Raw genomic sequence first — 22,192 nt, forward strand, 5'->3', positions numbered from 1 at the left:
CATTCAGCCTTCTAAAATGGATTCTGGTCTCCTTCACTCAATTTGAGACCTACAAGATTATTTTAATCATGGTTCATGAATTAGCACCAGCAGTAAATCTGTATGAAAGGAAAGTTAGGCACATAGAGTAATTGCTTCTTAATTATATAATTCAACTTAAAAAACAATATATATAAAATAACTGAAATTTATGTCAGGTATATATATAAATTAAGGGTATATACATACACATACACAGACACACCTATATACACATACATATACACACATATATATGTATCATAGTGATTTTCTTCTTTTAATAAACATACCAAAGCTTTACTTTGATGAATGGCATTCCTTTCAAGATTTGACTATCTTTAGAAGCAACAGTGAATGCCAGTGATGCAATCACTGTTACAGACATTTGTGAAATTACTCCTTTGAAATTTCTTTCAGAGCTAGCATGCTTTTTTGTGGTGTGTCACAGAGCCAAAGTTTTATTTTTGTGAGTGAATTAGATTTTTTTTAAAGCCAGTAATTCAAATGAAACTTTCGTAAATAAGGTAGATTATCTGACAGTCTTTTAATTTTTTTAATGTAGTACTCAACTAAACTTACTTTCAGGCCTGATATCTTTGTAATTTTCTCAACCAATTTGTGCTTTGTATTCCAGCCTTCATGTGCCTCTTGATTAGAGAGAAAGGTCCCAAAGATTTGTAAAAAAATATGTTGATGTATTGGAGAAAGGATATTGCCTGTTGTCGTTTGAGACTGCATTTTATATCGACGCTGTTTGCTTATGATCATAGTTATGAGCTCTTTGATGTGGTATTTTGGAAAGAACTTGGCAGGGCAATATGGCAACTCAAGTTCCTTTTTTGAATGCATACACTCCATTGTTTAATTACAAGCTCTGAAGCTAGTGGTTTTTTTTTTTTTTTCTTTTTCCCCAATTGTACCTATTTCTACTGTATTGTGGGTGATGTGTGTTTCTGTGGGCAAATCATGGTACCTAATTCTTATTTATAAGGTTTTTTGTTACTGTTTTTAATGGAATATGTGTTACGAGTTTCAAGAACCTTGTTCCCAAATAGACTTTTGGAACTGAATTAATTTTAAATGGGGGATGGCATCTATTTTTTGTTTTGCCATTCTCAGAAGTGACCATCTTTTATTGAGTGTGGTAATATTTTTTTTTCTTTGTAGTAACAAATGAATATAATGAATCACTGCTCTACAGTCCAGAAGAACCAAAAATACTTTTCAGTATTCGAGAACCAATAGCAAATAGAGTTTTCTCAAGCAGTCGTCAGCGTTGTTTCTCCTCAAAGTAAGCATCCTCGGTCTGACTTCTGACTATTTTCATCCCTTTCATTGTTACAAAGCACACTTGGTTTGAAAACAATTTAATTTCATTAAATTTGCTCATTCAAACTTAATCTAGCAGGAAAAGTCGAACCTGTGAAAGTAATAAGGTATCATGCTAACCCGGCTAAAATCATATTTTCTTGTACACTTACTGTGCCATTTTAGAGAAGCTAAAACTTAAGTGACTAGAAAGGGTACAGTTATTTTTTTCAGTGATTTGTTGGTTTTTAAAAAATGAACCAAGACACAATAATTGTAAAAGAAGCTGAATAGAAAGCCCCTTCTTTTTCATAAGCTGTAGAATAAAAACATGATAAACACTGATAGAAAACTTAGATTGCATAGCAATAAACCTTTAGAATAGTTTTCATTTCTTTTAGGTTTTCCCTAAAAGTGACCTCCCACCTATTGAATTTGCTTCATTTTATTTTTGAGGAGAGAGGATATAAAAAAGTGGATATAAGTTCTTATTTTGTAAAGGTTCCCCAATTTTCCAAATTAACAAGAAAATGTAAAATTCCGAGAAAATGTCATCTATCTCATGGCAAGCAGAAAACAGCTTAAGTAATTACAAATTGCTGACCTCAGTGTACATATTTTCTCTTTATAGACATACAATTAATTTTTTCCCCAGGTTAGACACAAATAAGGAAATTTATCTTAAAATTCACGTTGTCATTTGACAGTTAATTTGATTAATCTACAGATCTCTACTCAGTTTGAGTGAGACGACAAAGACTCCTTCAAAGATATATACTACTTATATTTAAGTTTTTGCTAATAGGAGAATAGCTTTGTGATTTTGACAGTTGGAAAAGATTTCTTAAACATGTCATAAAAAGCACTGTAACAACAAAAGATTGATAAATTGAACTACACTGGAAGTAAGAACTGCCAGTAATCAAAAGATACAATTAGGAAAACAAAAAGGCAGAGCGAGAAAGATATTTTCAGGACCTATATCCAGCAATGGGCTCATAGCCAGAATATTTAGTATATAAAAATTCCTACTGACAATAAGAAAAAGGCAGGCAACGTGATAGAAAAATGGCCAAAGTCAGGCATTTCACAAAAGGTGATATTCATATGGCTAATAAACATATGAAAAACATGATCTTATTATTCATCTGGGAAATGCTAATTAAAACTACATAATACACTACCATATACACCCACCAGAATGGCTAAGGTACCAGTTGTTGGCAAGGAGGAGTAACTACAACTTTCTGTATATTCCTAAATTTCTGTTAGGAATATATAGCTTGGAAAATTGTTTGGCAGTTACCTAGCAAACCTGCACATAGCATACACAGTGATCCAATAATTCCCCTTTGAGGTATATATCCAACAGAAATGTATGCACCAACAGAAATATGTGCACAAAGACATTCAAGAATATTCATAACCGCTCTACTCCCAATAGCCAAAAACCCAAATGTCCATGAATAGTAGAAGAGAGAGATGAATTTTGGTGTTTTCATACAATAGAAGTGATTTCATACAGCATTAAAAATGAACACACTACTATTAATATTACACATAATAACATGGATGAATTTCGCAAACATACTATTGAAAAGAAGACAGACACCACTGTGCATATTATATTCTTCCATTTATATAAAGCTCAAGAACAGACAAAGCTATTACTACTACAGTGATAGAAATTAGGAAGGTAGGTATGCTTGAGGAGGGAGCAGGGATAGTGACTGGGAGAAGGCAGTGAGGGAGCTTCTGGCAAGCTGGGTAACAGTTGATTCCTGAGTTGGGTGATCATAAGTGTGTTCACTGAACTGTACATTAATAATTATGTATACCTGTATACATATACACATACCCAACTGCTCTGTATATGTGTTATACTTAAGTAAAAATGTTACATGAAAATAGTTAACACTCTTGTTCAATACTTAGTATTTGTGATGTTAGTAATTCAACATTCAATCGTATGAAAACAGCCTGTGAGTTCAGTCAGGTCTGCACTTCTTTACTGCTGAATGCTTGTGTGAATGGTGCTATCCTGAACATTTGCGTTTGGAGACCTTCATAATATACCCATATATTTACATAGTCACTAATTTTCTCATACCAGTGAACAACTTGATTTTTAAAATGGAGGCCCAAGTGATGTGTGAGGTTAAAATTCAGGATTAAAATAACCTATTAGTTAAGATTAAGAAAACTATTACTATTTAATGAGATATTTCCTTCTGCCTAGGGTTTGTGTTCGTTCTCGTTGTTGGGATGCCTGTATGGTTGTGGATGGAGGAACTTCTTTTGAATTTAATGATGGTGCAATTGCTTCGATGATGATCAATAAAGAAGATGAGCTTCGAACTGTGCTTCTAGAACAGTGAAGGATTTCCTCATGACAAATTTTGATTACTGGAGAAAATACTTTTACTTCAGAAACAGACTACCAGTCGTAAAGTGACATTTTTTTTGGTTATTGTTGAGACTACTTGCCTGTGGGCTCAGAAGTGAGATTTGCATTATTCTTCTGTTGAATTCTGATAGAAAAAAAGACATTCACTGTATAAGAAAATGGATGGACTGAACTAATTAGAATTGATAGCAGTGAAATTTTTATATTGCTTACAATTGGTAACCAAGAGTGCTGATATCTTTTTAAATTTATAGGGGCAGGCTTAAATAAAGGACTAAATATTTAGGATTTGAAACTTAACTGTATAAGTGTTTTTTCCTTCCCTTTCCTCCTAATTGTGGGATTGTCAGAACTGAACACATATCATTTGATTAGTGCATATTTTTTATAGTACCCGAAAATCAAGATTTTGAAAAAATTTTCATGACAGAGAATTTTGATAAATCCTGACATTGACCTAATTGACATAGGTAAATATGTTTGTATATGTGCTAAGAATTTTCTAATTTCAGAACACAAGGATGATGTTATGACTATTGATTTAAAAATTTCAAATAATCATTTTTGAAATTATAGATGAATGCTTTCATTTGAGTTTCATTCCGTGTAATTTCAGCAGTGCTGGGTGAAATACAGATATCAGAACAAATCATAATGCTGTTACAAATGTATTAGTTATCCAATAAGTGTTTTAAGTCAATTTTTTAAAAAATGACGTGAGTCCTACAGGTTTCTTCTGTCTTTAAAATGCTCAAATTTTAAAGATGGAAGAAAGATTCAGAGACTAAAAGGATGAACTGATTAGACATTTTCTATTAGGAGTTTGGTAAAATATTGTAAACATATTTTTACCTGTGTTAGGAGTATTATCACAAATAATGGATTCTTTAATAAATATGTAAAACACAGTAGTTTTAGAATTGCCTTCCTTAGTAGTGTGGTTTTCACCTAGCTTATACTCCAAGTTTTACAGAATTGCTTTTAGGATAAAATGTTAGGACTTTTTCCCCACCCCCCACCCCATTATGAGAATTCCTTTATTTTTGGAGGAAATTATCTAATTCTTGATCTACTTATAAGTAATCCTAGAATTTTTGCCAAAAGATCCTGTCATTGCATAATGAAACAGTTGGTATTCTCATGCCATTGTTCAAAGTCATGTGTTTCTTTCACTTGCTGCTGAAAATTTCTGTTCAGTCATTAACAGATATTTATTGAACACCCACTCTGTGCCATGTACTACTATGTCAGGTGCTACATATGTTGATGAACGAAACAGACTCTATCCTTATACAATTTTGAGTCTTGTGGGCTCAGAAGTAAATTCTGTGAAAGCTGGATGGATAATCAAATTGAGTGCTCTTAGTTTTGCCAATATTTAACATGTTGTTCTTATCAATTTTTTAAAATGTTAATGTACAAAGTTAATCTAGGTTTTGATATATATCCAGAGAATCAATTTTTCTTAAAGTATCTGCATAGACATTCATAGCAAAGAACTTATGACATACCAGATAGAAATACATTAAAATGTAGTGTTTTCCCAGAGCTGGATCTGGTTTCTGGCTTGTTTTTTTTTTTTTTTTTTTATATACATAAGACCACTTTATAAAGAAGCTCCACACTATAGAACCTCCCCTAACAGGCTCAAAATACCTTCTTTTTTTTTTTTTAGAGACAGAGTCTTGCTTTGTCGCCCAGGCTGGAGTGCAGTGGCACAGTCTCGGCTCTGCAACCTCCATCTCCTGGGTTCAAGCGATTCTCCTGCCTCAGCCTCCCAAGTAGCTGGGATTACAGGCATGCAACACCACGCCTGGCTGATTTTTTGTATTTTTAGTAGAGATGGGGTTTCACCATGTTGGTCAGGCTGGTCTCAAACTCCTGACCTTGTGATCTGCCCACCTCAGCCTCCCAAGGTGCTGGGATTACAGGCATGAGCCACCATGCCCGGCCTTAAAATGCCTTCTTAAAGAAAAAATGCCAGCTCCGTCTTTAATCTCAAGGAAATCTGATTGTCCAAATAGATCTGTTAATATGTAACATATTAATAGGTAACTTGCTATGTAAAATTTTAAGCCATATTCTAAAAGGTTTTAAAAATAATGTGCTCCATTTGTGATAAAATTTCTAACATTTCTGCTCTGTGGTGGGGATTTATTTGTAAAAATGAGAGGCAAAGGAATGTTAGCATAGCAAAAATGTGTTTGAGTGAGTTAACCTTTTAATGGCAACCCTATGTGAATAAAATTACACCACTGTTACCTCTTCTTTTTAACATTTCTTATTTTCCTAACTCTCCAGGGTCACTATTTGAAAACTAGTTTTCACAAAATGTTATGTTTCAGAAGTGTTTCCCCACTGCTGTGTACTATTATTCTGTGCCCTGTTTACTTCATTGACTGTTAACATTTGACATAGAATGATTAGTTATTAAATCAGAGGGTGAAGTGCTTACCTGGTCAATGTAGACTCTTCAGATAATTTTGACTTAATATTTTTGATACTCCTTGTGTATTTACATTCATGGTCCCTGTACATTAAATCATATTACATGTTTTACTGCATTGATTTCACTTTTTAATAAGCAGAAAGAGCCTGTGAACACATTTTTATTGTAAAATATCCACTTGAGTTGAAAAAGTTGTCAAATACAAGTTTAAGGATCCGTTATATATTTTGCTCAGTTGTGAAAATAATGTACATTTAGAAATTAAATCACTTAAATTCATTCAATTGTACCAATATTTATGCATCCTTATACTTAAGAATAGCATCTACCAAGACAATTTTACAAAAAAGATCTCAGGGATAATGCAACACCTAAATATAATGGTTGGGGAGGTAAGAGTAAATGTACTAATGAATTGCCGAACTAAAGAATAGTTCAATTTTATTTTTTCAAAGGCTATTTATTCTTAACAGTAAAAATACTCAAGGGATTAGGGCATAAGTCAGTGAGAGGGCTTTTTAAGTTTTCTACATTAAGGTGTGAAGAGTTTTTAAGTCTTACGGGCTTTAAGACTTTTTTTTTAAAGAAAATCACTGACTAAAGCTAAAGTAGAAGAGCATATTGTAAGTGTTAATATGAATACCTTAAATATAGTGATTTTAATGCTCAAAATTATAATTTAGATATCTGGTATTTAGAGAAATGTAAAAATATCAGCATTTTAGTATTTAGATTTGCTAAAACATAGTAATTCAAAGCAGTTATGTTTTGAGTTATCATTAGTACAGGCTTTTAGGTCTTTGACTTGTATCTTGAAGGGTTGGTCTCTTGGTGAAGAAAACTTTGACTTTCTGGGATATTTGGCTAGGTGGGGATTGGAATAGTAAAGAAAGAGGAGGTTGTCATTTTGCTTGTTCCATGGTTAGGGTAAGCAGTGACAAGAGGTTTCTTTCTAGTTTGCCCAGTCTCTAGACTACTTGCCTTTCTTTCCTCATAGGCTCTGCATCTTCTCCTGGGCTGTTGTATCCTGCACATTGTAGGTGGTCAATAAGTGTTGAAGTGTAATTGGGTTCACCAGGATAGGACACAAGTGCTTTATCCAGAAATAAAGTTTTGCACTTGGCCAGTGTCTCTTATGTCTTTGGAGCTTGTGGATAGGATCTATTAGGAATCAAGAGCGCAAGAGCAGGTAAAGTGACAGCAGTAAAAATGAAACAGACAGGTGTGTCTCGGAATAGAACAGAGTATTACTTATCAGGTGTCTCCTTGATTAAAAAAAAAGAAAAACTTGATGATACAAGCCTCTAGAGCACTGACACTATTGACATTTTGTCAAGACAATTCTTTGTTGTGGGGGGCTGTCCTGTAGTCAGCAGCATCCTCAGCCTCTGTTGCCTATATGCCAGTAGCACTTCTCATGACTACCAAAAATGCCTTCACATGTTACCAAGTATCTCCTGGGTGGGAGAAAATCACCCCTGGTCTAGAGCTTTTTGTTGCTAGATCTAACTACCGTTTTATGGGAATAGGGGACAGATTAACCTATCATTCCAGGGATAGACGCAAAATCCAGAATGTAGAACACAGGACAGATAACATAGTTTCTTCAATAAATAAGTTACAAGGAAAGAAAGGAAGAAACTCTAAGATTAAGATTTAGAGAATTTAAATGCAGTAGGTACACCATGTTTGGATCCTGAGCAAAATAAACCCACTGAAGAAAACACGAGATAACTGAGGAGTTTTCAACACCATCTTGATATACCATGCTTCAGGATTCATGCAGGAGCATCCCTATCTTTTAGAGGTTTATACTGAAATAGTTATGATATTATGGTCTGGGTTTTGCTTCAAAATTATCTGTATTGGAGGGGAATGGTTGAGACCATGGATTAAGTGAGATTGGCCAGGAGTTGACTGTTGAAACTGGATGATGGGGTCCATCATATTCTCTTTTTTTTTTTGGCATATGTTTGACGTTTTTCATCATTAAAAAAGGCATAGTGGTGATAGGACCAAGACAATTGGGTGATATTCAAGAATCACCATTCTACCATTTGAATGGAAAGGTTCAAAAGGAACAGAATTCCTGGAAGACCTCTGGGCATACAGTGAACATTCAAATAGTTTCTGAATGACAATAAAATACATAGTATAACCTAATCAAATATATTTTTAAAATGCTACTAGCTGACTTTTATTGATAGTACTCCTTTGTCACTTGAATTCAAAGGTTTTTAAGTATATTACTACTGGAAGCACTTTAAAGATAAGCCTGTATTAGCCCCTTTTAAAAAGGCATTATTTTTTTTTTCAATGTGCTAAGCATATGAAGTAGAAAGGTCAAAACAGGGCTCTGTTTTGAAGAGTCTTATTTAGAGGTATCTAAGCCAAATGGCACACCACACTAAATGCTTTCAAATTTTAACCACAACACTTAAAGAAAAAAGGAATACAACTTAGCTTAAGTACTCATTTTTATAAAAATGTGTTTATTTTAAAACAAGTCTATAAAAGTAGAAATCACATACAAAAATACAGATTGCTCTGACATGTTGGCAAAATAGCTTATGGCTGGACTTGAGTTTGGAAGTTCTGTATGTTTGAGGGCATCTGGATGTTAGAGTCCAACTGGATCCTAACCCCAGCTCTTGTCACTAACCTGTAAACAATAATTTCAAGTAGTATTTAGCACTTTTTAACTACTAAGAAATTGAAGCATAATCATTTCCTGTGTAACCCAACTTTAAAATCTTCGTTAGGTCTAAGCAGATAAAGGCACTTCATACTATGTTTCTAACATTACAATTTTTGATTAAAAAAAAAAAACAGTTAATACAAATGACAGGTTTTGGCTTTTTTTTTGTCGTTACATTTTGAACATATGAAGTCATCAATTTAAACTAGTTTTTGTGACTTTTAAGAAGTAGAATTTGATCTTTTTCACTTCTCTGTACCAGTTTAGAAAATACATGTATCACTGATGGTATCAAAAGGTCCCACATCTGGATTTTAACTCTTATGTAGGTATAAGTAGTGCTTACTACTGAAACTCCATGGAACATATACCTGCTTCTATTGTATTATTTCTGATTGAAGAGAAAATGCAGTTCCTCTTAGGGAACTGTAGGTCTGATGACCTTAAAAATGGATAGTTTCAAACAATTATTGGTGAGAGATCATTTAAAAAAAGACAATTTAAAATACTTGATTCCAGAGTAATAAAAAAGTAACCTTAAGAACCTCAGCGCTAAAGGAAAACAGCAGGCAACTTCAGAATTCTTCCATCCAAATTTTCAAGAATACAGACTGGATTAATACCACCTTTCTAAAACAAAGCAAGTCATTTTAAAAGCTAAAGGACCCATGTTAACATAATTTGATTATCAAGTTAGAAAACCACAATTATATTTCTCATCTAATTTAGATTCTGGAAACAGTAACTTAATGAACATTACAGGATACTTCAAATTAACCTGTCATAGAAAACTGTCTCCTGGGCCTTCAAATCCTATACCAATTCTATACCTCTGGGTTTTGTAATGTTTAGTCTTCTGTAAGTTTTAAGGTGAATTACATGGGATTACTTATTTCTATTAACCTAATTTCAAATCTAAAGGCAAAATTAAAATGCATTTTTCTCTTTCCTATTCCCAGAAAAGATGGCCTTAGACGCTACTATCCTATGATTCTCTTTTTGTTCAGCTCATAATACAAATAGCTTATTGTTCTTCTAAGCTGTCTTATAAAGCAATACTATAAAATTAAATAGATAAAAGTTATATGGGCTATGAAGATTGTTTGCTGGTGGTAATTTTTAAGCTTGATTCTGAATAGACTTAATAAGAAGGGTACTTGGAAGAGGTGGCTCAAATTTTGTTCTTTAAGGTGTCTTGAAATTATAGGCTCACTCTCCCAAAATTTCAAAAGGCCTACAACTTTGGCTCTTAAGAGCAAAGCAGTGATAGAAGCTTTTAGAATCATTTCAAAAAGCAAGATTTCATAGTTTTCCCCCTCAAATGGTTCACTAGTATACTTGCAGAATGAAGGCAAAGGGAAAACCAAGAATAAAACTAGCTAAGTACTCCAGCAACTGGGCTTCCTGCTTATTTTCCCTGTTCTAAAGAAGAGGCACCATCCTGCAATAAATACTTCATAGACAACTGGGCTTTTGCAGTGTCAGTCGGCACTTGATGCCCCATATCTCCTGGTTCTTTTTGTTGCCAATAGTTGGCCTGGCAATGGTGGTGAAATGGGAGCAATTAATTTGCAGGTGAGGAAGGGCTTCTTTTAACAGTTGAAGGGTACCGTCTGGCACGATTCCAAAAACTTGTAGTGTTTTCAGTGTGGGAATTTCTCCAAGTTCACTGGAAAGGAAGAAAAAGACTTTTAGAATGGCAGTATCTATGGAAACTGTTTGACTAGAGTTATATGACCCAAATTTTACAATTTGTATCATCTACAAAATGCAGTCTGAAAATACAATTTACAATAAATGATTTGAGAAAATAGCAAATTAAACTGGAAAGCACAGACCATATCGCTTGAGCAACAGGCATTAGGAAACGCACTGCTGCATTTTATTGAATGAGGTTCCTAATAACCTTAGAAACTCAGGTTTCTTTCAGAATCCAACCATATTCGCTTCCTTTCTCCAGTTGTGATTTATATAGTGATCTGAATAGGGTTACTGTATTGTGAGAAGAAACTAGCAAGTGAGGGATGGTAGAAGCAAATGTTTTACTGTGGCACCAGCTGGAACCACCACAGGTTACATGCAAATTAAGGATATGAACTTGACCTTTATTTGAACTAGGCTCATCTCTCAAAGGGAGATGTTGTCAGGATTGATGAACTTCTTAATAATGGTTCATAGTCAACAAGTCCATTATGTGTGATGAAAACTACCACTGACTTCCCTAAGATATTTTAGATAGGGTTATGTAGTTGGGTACAGGTGGAGAAAATGGGTTAAAAATCACACCTTTTATAGGACGCAATAGCCATCTTACCTCCCTACATATTACCATTTTTTTCTGCATAGATAAGCCAGTCCCTTTAGGTATTTCACATTAGATGAAATTAAACCCTGTTAACAGTGAAATTCTGTTTCACAAATCAGTTTCTCAAATTCTGTTTCTCCAAAGTAAATACTGTTTGGTGTTGGTAATGATTTTTTTCTTCTTAACTCAGATCTATGTGCCTAGAAATTCAACTCTCTGATCTGTATTTGCTCACGGTTGGGACACACAGTACAAAGTCTCAGGAAAGGGAACATTTATTTTGGAATTTCAACAAAATCCTACTACAGATCAATGAGCACCTCAATGACCTAAAGTCAGAAACATCCTTTATATCTTCACATTGTCAATAATTACTTTAAAAAAGCCCCAAACCTTCCTTGTAACTGTCACCTGACCTCCAGTCTTTCTTCCTTCTAGCCTGTTCTATATACTAATTTCCAAGGCATCTTCCTAAAGCCTAGCTCCCGTTAGTCATTCATCTGCTCCAAAACCTTTGATGCTTCTCTCGTGTTTACAGAACCCAGGCTGTTCAGCTAGTCTGAAGACCTTCCGTGTCTAACCTGCTCTTCCAGTCTTCCCACTACTCCCCGAAATGTATTTATTCTACATTCCACAAGGTGTCTTAAACCCCACAAATGTTTAATATATGTTAGCTGAGTACAGGATGAAGGCTAATTTACAAAATAAAAGCACTATCCAAATGAAATAAATATGCTTGTTCACAAGGGGACAGTAAGATCTAAAGGCATATAACCAAAGAAAATCAGAAAGAACAAATTGCTGTCATTAAGTAAACTGCTTTCTGGAATGTAGAAACAGTATCAAAGTAAGATCACAATACACAGATACTTAATCACTTACGATGACAGCAATCCAGCTCCAACCATGTGAAATTTGAGAAACATTGTAATTACTATGAGAATTCTGGTTCTGGTATATCCAAATTAGCCAAATTGTGAGCCATTCTGCGCTGGAGAATATTTAAGGGAAGAAACTGTAGGTGGAGTAAGAAAAGGAGGAATGGCAGATGGCAGAGGAGGACATGTTCTTACAACAGCACTGGGAAAGAGATTTGGTGAGGAAAGAAATGAAGACCAGACTCTCAGAACACACTCGGGTGTTATATATAAGGGGGTTATATAAGATAAAATGATGGATGAAGAACTAGTTCCCAAGTCAAAAATCCAGAAAGTCTAAGATTTTAAGGAGAAAAAAAATAAACAAAAAACAAAGCCTTCTGGTATGTGCAACTCAGAATAAAAAATTTGCAAGCATCTTTTAAAAACTACAATGGAAGAGACTGAAGAACAAACTAAGGGATAGCAAATAGAAATAAGTAGTTCAAGAGGCTTTATTTCTAATGTAAGAAGTGTAAAATAACACCAATGTCTTATGTATATCGAATTTTAGAAAATAAAAGATATTTATGAACTCACAGGATTGCTCTTTACTTTATCTATACAATAATCCTGTTTTCCTTATAAAATCTTAAATGCCTCAACTACAAATGCTCCTACCACAGAATTTTTTTAGTCTTATCTTAGATTAGTTTACTATCTCCAGTTTGGGTTTCTTACTTGAATGAGAAATAGGGAAGAATTAGAAGGAAGTTTAGACATAGAGAAGAAGACCAATTAAGAAGTAAGAGAATAAATACAATGGGAATAGGTCCTGGGGAAGACAAATTTATAGTTTCCCAAGTATTTTAAAACATTACTACAGAAGAAAGACATTCAAATTGTATTTTCCCACTTCAGAGAAATAGATAGCCTTAAGTTCTTTAGCATAGGTGGCTCTCTGGAAATTACTATGGAAACATCCTGTAATTTTTATTATAAACCTCAAATATATCAGTTGCCAAAATGAATGAAATTAAAGTCATTCTAATTCTCATTTTATCTTGAGAAACTTTTAAGCATAAGGTACCAACAAACTCATCTTGAAGGATTCACAATGCAAATCAGTGTACTATTTACACAATACCTAAAGAAATACACTCTTTTACCTTAATGTTCAAGGATGGGATCTTTCTTCTTCTCTATTCTAGTGGTCTGACTTGTAACTAAACTCCTAATGCCCCCGTTCCTCTTATTTCCTAAGCTTTGTACAAATAAGAAATAATAATGCAGTGAAGGTTCACAATATGTCTGTGACTTCAGGCCCATGTTTGTAACCATCAATTCACACTGCCTCCAGGTATTACCATGTGATTATTATGCAGGTATCGCAATTACTATTACTATCATCCCACTGGATAAAAATACTAAAATGAAGAGCTCACAGCCTTCCCCTCGCCTCTGCTTGAGAAAAAGCATTTGGGTCATTACCTGCTTAGCTTCTTTCTTTCTGCAGAGAAGGAACAAAAGCAAGACACATGGATAGATTCTCTTGAGAAAAGCAACCTGAAAAGAATGATCACCACACTCCCCAGGGGGCTGCACAGGCAAAGAAGCAGGAGGCCAGATGGCAAGGACAGGAAAGAATGGATGACAGAGAAGTCTTTTTGGGTAGACGCTAGAAGCTCCTAGGAGTTCTGGATGCTAGAAAATAGAGAGGGCAGGGATTTTAATAAGAGTTTCATGCACACGAATTTAAACCCCAACATTTGAGAGCCAGGAAAGTAAATCCTGCCATCCTATTTTAGGCAGTCCTTTCCCAAATGAGATACCAGCTGAGACCCTGAACCCCAAGATTAATTAAAATGATTAATTAAAATGCATAACTGCCAGATTTCCTAATTCTACTAGTTAACTCTGTATAGTGGAAGTATCTGATTTATTCATTAATTCTTGAAACTAACTTAAAAGATCCAAACTATGATTCTGAGGACTAAAATTCTTTGTTCAAATTCACCACCATTCCTACGTAGGAGCTGGAAGGAAATTAACCTTCGTTTAGTTCGTGAGCTACATAAATGAGTCCAGCAGCCGCGTTCAAGACATGTTGGGCACCTGATCAACTCTTAAGATACTGACCTCTTGTGGTTTTTAATAAAATTGCTACACATGCACATTTGCCATTAGGGAGACTTTTCCAGTCCTTTGGGATGAAATACAGAAAACCTTTTAAAACAATAAAGATATGATTCCCAGGGATGAGTTGGGTATGGTGTTTCCCAAAGGAAAGATGGACCAGCTGCTTCTTTCTTGCACTTCTTTGATTCTGTGTAAGTTGCTGAGCAGGTAAAACTAACCCTTGTATGAACCATTGGATTAGATAGCGACCATTTTGCCTCTGTCCAGGAGACCTAGGATTTAGACTCGGGTCAGCCACCAACTCATCATCAGGGTTTGAATAAGTCACTTCACCTTTCAGACCTTAACACACCCCTCTTCAAAAATAGCATCAGACTTACAATACATACCATCTACAGGCTTAGATCCTTCCATTTCCTTCACTATCCAGGACACACATCACTAAGAAGATACAGAACTTTAAGCCCAGATGAAAGCTTTTTGAATCAACTGGAGTTAATCCAAAAAATTTGGAAAGAAAAAAAAAAAGACACTAACCCACATTGGGTCTGCCTTCCCAATTATACTTCAAGTTTCCTGGAGGAAAAGGTTATCTTCTGCTTCTCTGCTAAGTCGTCTCATAGATACTAAGACAGCAAGCTAGTAATTAAAACTGCTTACAGCTAAACAAAATATTTAGTGAACAATCTGGATCAACTCAATTTCACCAGACAGTTTAAGCAACACTCTGCTGGTCTTTCACAGCCAGTCTGTGGTATACTAATCACTAATGTTTCAGTTTTATATGTCTATTAATAATAATGGATTTTCACACCAAGGGGCATCTCTGCTGTTTCCTGCCTTCTATTAAGCATTAAACACAAAACATACTTACAGTAAAGTTTCAGGTATTATATCATAGCACCGACTGAGTGATAGGTGTTGGAGGTAGTTGAGCTGGAAAAATTCCTGAAAGCAGTCAGTCTTTAGCATGACGCTATCACTGTAAGAAGGCAGTAAAAAAGATATTGAAAATCACACATTGATTCTAGATAAAGAAGACAGAAATAACCTACTGTTAGTTGCTTCAATTCACCATTATGATCCTTTCCCCATATAATGAGAAACCAAGATTTTTCAACTTTTGATCTAAAATAAACAAAAAAATACCTTAAGTCTAGATGGACAAGATTGGGGCATCTTCTAACTAAAGTAGAGAGATCTAGGAAAAGCAAAAAAAACATGACGGTCACTATTAAATGAGGAACAAGACAAGGATATTTGTTATCACTACTATCATTGAACATCATGCTGGAAGTTCAGGGCAATGCAATTAGAACCACACACTATTCAAAAGAAAAAATGATCATCTTGGAACATAAAATTTTCTACCCAAAAAGCCCAAGAGAATCACCCGAAAAAGAGAACTATGTAAAATGACGATCTTTAGCTTATCTATGTATCAGCAATAGCAGGCCGGAAAAACAATAGGGAAAAAAATCCCATTCACAATAGCAAAAAGTAAAATTAAATACCAGTATATATAAGCAAACAATATATTACAAAGGTAGCACCCCAGATCAACAAGAGAAATAATGGATCAGTAAAAAGAAATATTGCTACTACAACTGGAAAAAATTATTTCTCCAACTCAAATAACATATTTAAATACATTCCACATAATAAGTTCTAAATATAAAAATATTATTTTGTATTTAGGATAATATTAAATATTAAAAATTATTAACTAATTTAGGGTAATTATTTAATTGAATCTTGGGATAAGGTATTTCTAAACATAAAACAAAACATAGGGAACACATCAATTTACTACATAAAATTTTAAAACTCTACCATATTAAAACAAAACAATTTAGAAAGTATCAGAAAACTGGGAATAAATGTTTTCAACATACATTAAACAGAGAGCTAATCTTATATAAAGAGAAAAAAAGATAAATCAAAAAGGCAATGAACATGAACAAATCTACATTGCAAAATAGCAAGATAATAAAAAGGAGCAAGAAATACCAAATAAAATTAGAAATATTTCTTCTCAGCCATCAAGTGAAAAAAAGTTCTATTATAAAGTAGGTCTATTATAAAGTAGGTCTTTCATACACCACAGGTAGATATTTAATTTTATTTGCAGGCTTTCAGGAGCCTGAACCCCGGACTGATTTTTTTGCATAGTAAACTGATTTTTTTTCTTTTTTTAAAGAATTCAGAGAATTATACACTTTACTTTTGGTCCAGTAACTCCACTTTTAGAAAAACATAGATGTGTATGAATATATTCAACGTGGCAACAGTTATATTAGCCCCTCCTCCAATTAGTTTAATATGTTAACCTCATCCATTCCATATACACTGCTAATCATTATGAAAACGCTTTCTGATAACATTTCATACATAAAAAAATACGAGGATAGATTGTAAACAAAATATATACAATGCATTATTTCAACTTGGCCAAAACACACTCAAACTCACATTTACACACAAACATAAACACAGAATGAAAGAGCGAAAAGAAAAGAAAAAAAGAAAAACGCTGGAAGGAAATATATCCAAAATGTTAACTGCAGTATTCACGGGTGTTGGGATTACAGGCAACTTTTCAGAATCTGGAAGAAAGTCATGTAAGCTACTTGGCAATCAGGAAATGAATCAATGTTACTTATTTAGAACAACAGGCAAACTTCATTAACATTTGAGAGTTTTTTCATCTCACAGGTATATCCCCTCCCCTAAATTCTGGACTTGCATTTTCAACTGCCTCCTCAACATACTGTTTGGATATGCGATAGGCCTCTAAATTTATGTCTAAAATCAATTACTCAGTTTCTCCCCCAAATTTCCTCCTTCCCTAAACTCTCTCCCATCTCAGCAAGCAATAATTTCACGAATCCAGTGGCTTCTGCCAAAACCCTTGAAATCATAGTGGACTATTTTTCTCACATCCCTCGTTCATTCTGTCACCAACTCTCATGATGTTGGTTTTTAAAATGTGCCCAAATCTGATCATTTCTTACCACCTTAAGTGTCACCACCCTAGTCTCTTAACTAGTCTCTCTGCTTCATACTTCCCTGCTACTGCCTTTTCTCAACATAGCACTAGCCTGAGTCTTTTAAAATGAAGTCAGTCACATCATTGCTCTGCCTGAAATACTCCAATGGTCTCCCATGTCCCATGTCACTTAGAAAAAATTCAAAGCTTTTGCCTTGGCTTAGACAGCCCTTGGCCATCTCTCTCCTCTCACTGTTCTCCCTGCTCCCTCTCACACACTGGTTCCATATCAAGGTATTTGCACTCACTGGTCCTTTGTTCTTGAATGTTCTTCTCTCACATATGCATATGGATTCCTTTTTCACTCAGTCAGGTCTGTGGGTCCAGTACAGCCTCCTCAGAGAGGCCCTGTCTTTGACCATTCCATCTAAAAGTAGTCTCCTTTCTGCCATATTCTATCTGGTTACTCTGCTTTGCTTTTCGTCCTTGCATTTTTACCTCCTTTCATAACATTTATGAAATATGTTCACTTTCTGGCTCCCCCATATAAAGTAAGCTTCGTAAGGGTGACTTTCCCTGTTCAAGGCTACGTCTCCTGAGTCTGGAACAGAGCTTCGATCATTGTAGGTGCTCAATAAGTATTTAATAAATGACCGAAAAATGAAAAAAGTACACAACAAAATTTTGAGGGACCAATCATCTAGCCAGCCAACTAGCCATCAGCAAAATCAGAGGCAATCATACTTTGACACCACTGGAGAAAGAACCAAACATTAGGGGATAAAGTGGGTTAATCTCCTTCTCTGGCCCACACTTAAGATCTGTCCTCCCTGGGCAGGAAGTAGTTAGTAAAGAGTAGTCACTGCCAAGGTTTCCTTTTCACTGTCCCCTTCATTTCACCAGAAACAGTAGACCCAACCTGAGCTAGAAGGGATCTTAGAAACACATAATCCAACCCGTCAATTCAAAGGAGAGGTGAGCAGAAGTCAAGGTCAAATCCAAGACCAAAACGTTTCTGTGCCTCATCCATTGCTCCACGGAAAGGTAGTGATGGGGGTAGTGGGGGAAGGAACAGTAATAACAGCCAACAGTAACTGAACTCTTACCATGTGGCAAGAAATGTTCCACATGCTGTACATATCTTAATTCATTTATTCTCCTGTAATTCTAAGAGATGGGGTCTACTTATCTCCATTTTACTGCTGAGAAAACTAAGGAATAGGCAAGTTTGGCAACTTGCTCAAGTCTACCCAGTAAATGGCAGAGTGGATATTTGAACCCAGGCCATCTGGTACCAGTCTATTAGCTAAAACCAAATCCATATTCTCTCATATATAATGAAATGGTGTGTGCTATTGTTAATGACATTAAAAACTTTTTTTATCCCCATTGTATAATTAAAAAACTAACACTTCAATTTATATTCTGCCTCTCTGTCCTGAATGTGTCTAGCAAGCAGAATTTTAATACCTACTATTTCTGCCAAAACTCGGTAAACAGGCTCTCTGTTCTCTTTCTTGGAGGAACAAAGGGAACGGTTTTAAGCCAAACTTGGACAAAACCAACAGCACTTTGCCTACAGCAGTTTCTCAACCTTGTGCCCACAGCCTCAGTTCATGTCAGAAAATCTTTCGGTAAAGTAGTGAAAGATCCAGATGTGGGAAAGAAATATAAACAAGGCACTGCCTTCCCTTCACCTGCAGACAAACAGAGAAGAACCAAGACTGATGGAATTTCACACCAAGAGGATGCTCGTGGGTGGGAGTTTAAACTTCTTGGAGGAAAATTTGGCAGAAATTATCCAAAACTTGAGAATAGTACCTAATGCTGGACCCAGCAATTCCACTTTTAAGAATCCATCCTTAGAAATGCATCCAAAGATTTGTCTCTGTCACTCATAAAATTGTTTATAGTAGAGAAAAACTGGGAAGATTCTGAATGTCCATTAGAAGATCAACTGCATAAATTGTTATTGATTTAATATAAATTATTCCATATCTATTTGATGGACTATCACATAGCCACTGATGATGACATAATGTAGCCACTGAAAATGGGGTTATCTGGGGGAAAAAAAAGCATATTACAAAGTATTTAATATACTATGTCCCATTTTAAAAAAACAGTGTTTGTACAGGAAAAAGCCTAGCAAGATGTTAGATTATTGATAATTTGCTTCCCTTTGCGTTTTTCTATATTTTGCATTTTTTAAAATGACTGTATAAAGCTATGATCAGTTTTAAAATAGTAATTATAAATACTGGGTGGGGAGAGAGGTAAGAAATGAAGACATGATTGCTGCTTTTACGGCTTGCTAAAGAAAGTGTTCACCTTGTCTGAAAATGCAAGTGTTTGGAATGGCAGTAGTCCAAATTTGAGTCCTTGCACAGGTGAAAGACTCGAATCTCTACCCACTCATGAGAGGCTAGCAATTATTTTCTATAGCTTTAAACATCTTACCAGAGGACGTCTGTCCTGGAGAAGTAGTTTTATACTACTTAAATTTTAAGATATATTCTGCAGATGTTTGATTCAAATCTTTTTCAGAATAATAAAAACTGTAATAAACAAAACACACTCAAATAAGCTAGTACTAACATCAAGATATGGTTGATGTGTGTTGCTGGTTTAACTAGGTTTTGCATAGCCCACAAACTGAATGTTGGCCTGCGATGGTGAAGCCATTTAAAAAACTTGCCATTTGTAATCACTTATCTTTGCAAATCAAGATTTTCTCATTAACATACAAGTAAAATAAAGCGTAACTGAATATTAAGGTTTTTAAAGACTGTTCCCTGCTACCCCTGACTCCTGAGGCCTGTTTTCATCTAAAAAACCTCGTTGCCCTCTTGGACTGAATAAAAAGTAAAAGTCATAAATATGAACTTATTAACAGAGTTAATAACAGAGTTTTTCAACCTTGGAACTGATGTTTGGACCAGATTATTGTGCGTGATATGCTCCATCCTATACACCGTCCAGCAGCATCCTGGCTTCTGCCCAAGAAAGACCAGCAGCATTCCTACAGCTGTGACAATAAAAAATGTCTCCAGACATTGACAAATGTCCCCATACAGACAAAACAGCCCCATTAACTAAAGAAGAACCACTATTTAATACTAATGAAATGCTACATTTATGTATTTTTATGTTGGGGTTTACCTAACCATTTAGTTGATTAAAAGTTTTTCTGCTTAAAAATAAATTGTTTTCAAGTGTAAAGGTTTCTACTGTTAGATCCTGAATTCAAACCTTGGCTCTAGCTCACTAGCTGTTTACCTTCACCTAACCCTTCTGATTTAGCAGCCACCTCATCTGCAAAAGGGGACTAACACATGCACTGGATTAAATGAGAAAACTTATGTGGAGGAACGATTAGGAGAAGCTCAATGAATCTCATCTATTACGTTGTGAAGGCCTCAGTGGTTCAGGCTTGGAAGCTCTAACCTGATTTCTGGAGGTTCTTTCTGTAGCCGCTAAGATTCAGCTGGGTGATGGTCTCTGACACATGCGCAACTGCCACCTGTACATGCTTTTCAGTGAAATCAAAACACCAGGAGAGGTTCAGCTCATCCAGTCTGCACAAAAGAGGGGTAATAAAGGAAATATGAAACCATGAAACCAATTAAAACTCACGGGAATGAGTTTGCCTCAAACCGCAAACAAAGAAAATGCAAAGCCATTGATTCCTTATCATTTCATGCATAGAACACCTGCTTCTCTAACAGCAGCTACCTCTAGTCTCCTAAGTATATCCTGTTTGCCCCTGAAAGTTGCCAGGGGATCAGAAGGGCCTTGGTGAATGCTGCCTCCTCCTGGAAATGGAGAGAAGCACTCTCTTCCTGATGGCTCAAACCTTATTCCAGTACTGCAGGTAGAAATGCTAGTCTTTTATGTTTGCCTTCTCCAACTACCAACCACCCAACACAGACTGAACAATCACTCAGGATGTTTTATACAATTGAAGGGTTGCACAAAAGAGATGCTGACATTGCAAAAAGCCACTTCATCTTACTGTGCCTCTGCTAACTGAGCAAAAACGAGGGTTTCAGAGACAAAATACAACCATTAATCCCCACTCCCCACTTCTGGCACTGCTGACTAAATATAGGGCTATACATTTGATCTCACTGATATCATTCATATCCGGAGGCAATCTATTTTAAATGGACCATTAACAAGACACAGATGTACCATGGAGACCAAGGGATATTTTTTAAAAACACACATATGCATAGTACTGTGTATTCCAAAAAGCATGTATTCCCCTCACTTAACAACATCTGTAACTCTGTACCCTTTATGTGCTGACATTATTATGAAAGCTATTGTTAATAGAATTGCCCAAATTTATGGTCTATATTTATAAAACACAAAATTTGATCAAAAATTGTAAGTTAGGTCTACAGATACCATAGGGGAAAAAACCTGAACGTATAGTTAAGTGTGAGTTGATTTCTTACAAATATACTGTTGACAGACACTACTATACTTCCCTTACTTTAATAGTTCCAAATAAACAAAAGAGAGATAAAAAAGTATCGCTTGCAAACTCAATTGACTTGGCTCCTGAGTTTGGACAGAAAGTTTAGAGGACAAAAGACGCTGCATTCACCAAATCAAGAGCCTGGAAAGTTACAAAAAGCTCAAAAAGTTCATCCAATTTTATACAGATATGAGGGATAATTTTACATTTGATATAAGAGTCTATAATCAAGTCACATCTTTCATACCTGGAACAGCTGCTTAGCAAAGTCTTCAGGGCAAATTCAGAGAATCCAGAACATCCAGAAAGGTTAAGCCGCACTAAATTTGAGTTTTGTGCGAGATTACTGGAAAAAGAGAAAAACATCAGAAGAAAAAGACCAGTAAGACGCTATTCATCAACAACATGTAGATGAAAGCAGGCAAGTGTAGTTAAGTTCATAGGTCTTTGAGTCAGTGAGTTTAAAATGTATATCACTATCTCTCAGACATCAAACAGGATAATTTGCCTCAGTTTACTCACCTGTGAAATGG

The 22,192-nt window shown here is 35.3% G+C and overlaps 2 protein-coding genes across 6 annotated transcripts in view; one reads left to right on the forward strand and one right to left on the reverse strand.

Annotated features, from left to right (window-relative positions):
- The window catches only part of NADK2 (NAD kinase 2, mitochondrial), a 45,456-nt gene extending 39,459 nt beyond the window's left edge, over positions 1 to 5,997 (forward strand). For all 4 annotated transcript variants that reach the window (XM_012002367.1, XM_012002369.1, XM_012002368.1 and 1 more), the window contains 2 exons: positions 1,189 to 1,312; positions 3,569 to 5,997. In XM_012002367.1, the coding sequence (XP_011857757.1) occupies positions 1,189 to 1,312; positions 3,569 to 3,707 (263 nt within the window). In that variant the 3' untranslated portion in view covers positions 3,708 to 5,997. The remainder of the gene's footprint in view (positions 1 to 1,188; positions 1,313 to 3,568) is intronic.
- Positions 5,998 to 9,113: 3,116 nt separating this feature from the next.
- The window catches only part of SKP2 (S-phase kinase-associated protein 2, E3 ubiquitin protein ligase), a 31,391-nt gene continuing 18,312 nt past the window's right edge, over positions 9,114 to 22,192 (reverse strand). For both annotated transcript variants that reach the window (XM_012002371.1, XM_012002372.1), the window contains 5 exons: positions 21,907 to 22,005; positions 20,621 to 20,751; positions 15,334 to 15,385; positions 15,059 to 15,166; positions 9,114 to 10,552 (listed from right to left, as the gene is read on the reverse strand). In XM_012002371.1, the coding sequence (XP_011857761.1) occupies positions 10,339 to 10,552; positions 15,059 to 15,166; positions 15,334 to 15,385; positions 20,621 to 20,751; positions 21,907 to 22,005 (604 nt within the window). In that variant the 3' untranslated portion in view covers positions 9,114 to 10,338. The remainder of the gene's footprint in view (positions 10,553 to 15,058; positions 15,167 to 15,333; positions 15,386 to 20,620; positions 20,752 to 21,906; positions 22,006 to 22,192) is intronic.

Source organism: Mandrillus leucophaeus, unplaced genomic scaffold (genome assembly GCF_000951045.1).
Source record: "Mandrillus leucophaeus isolate KB7577 unplaced genomic scaffold, Mleu.le_1.0 Scaffold684, whole genome shotgun sequence".
Taxonomy (NCBI): domain Eukaryota; kingdom Metazoa; phylum Chordata; class Mammalia; order Primates; family Cercopithecidae; genus Mandrillus; species Mandrillus leucophaeus.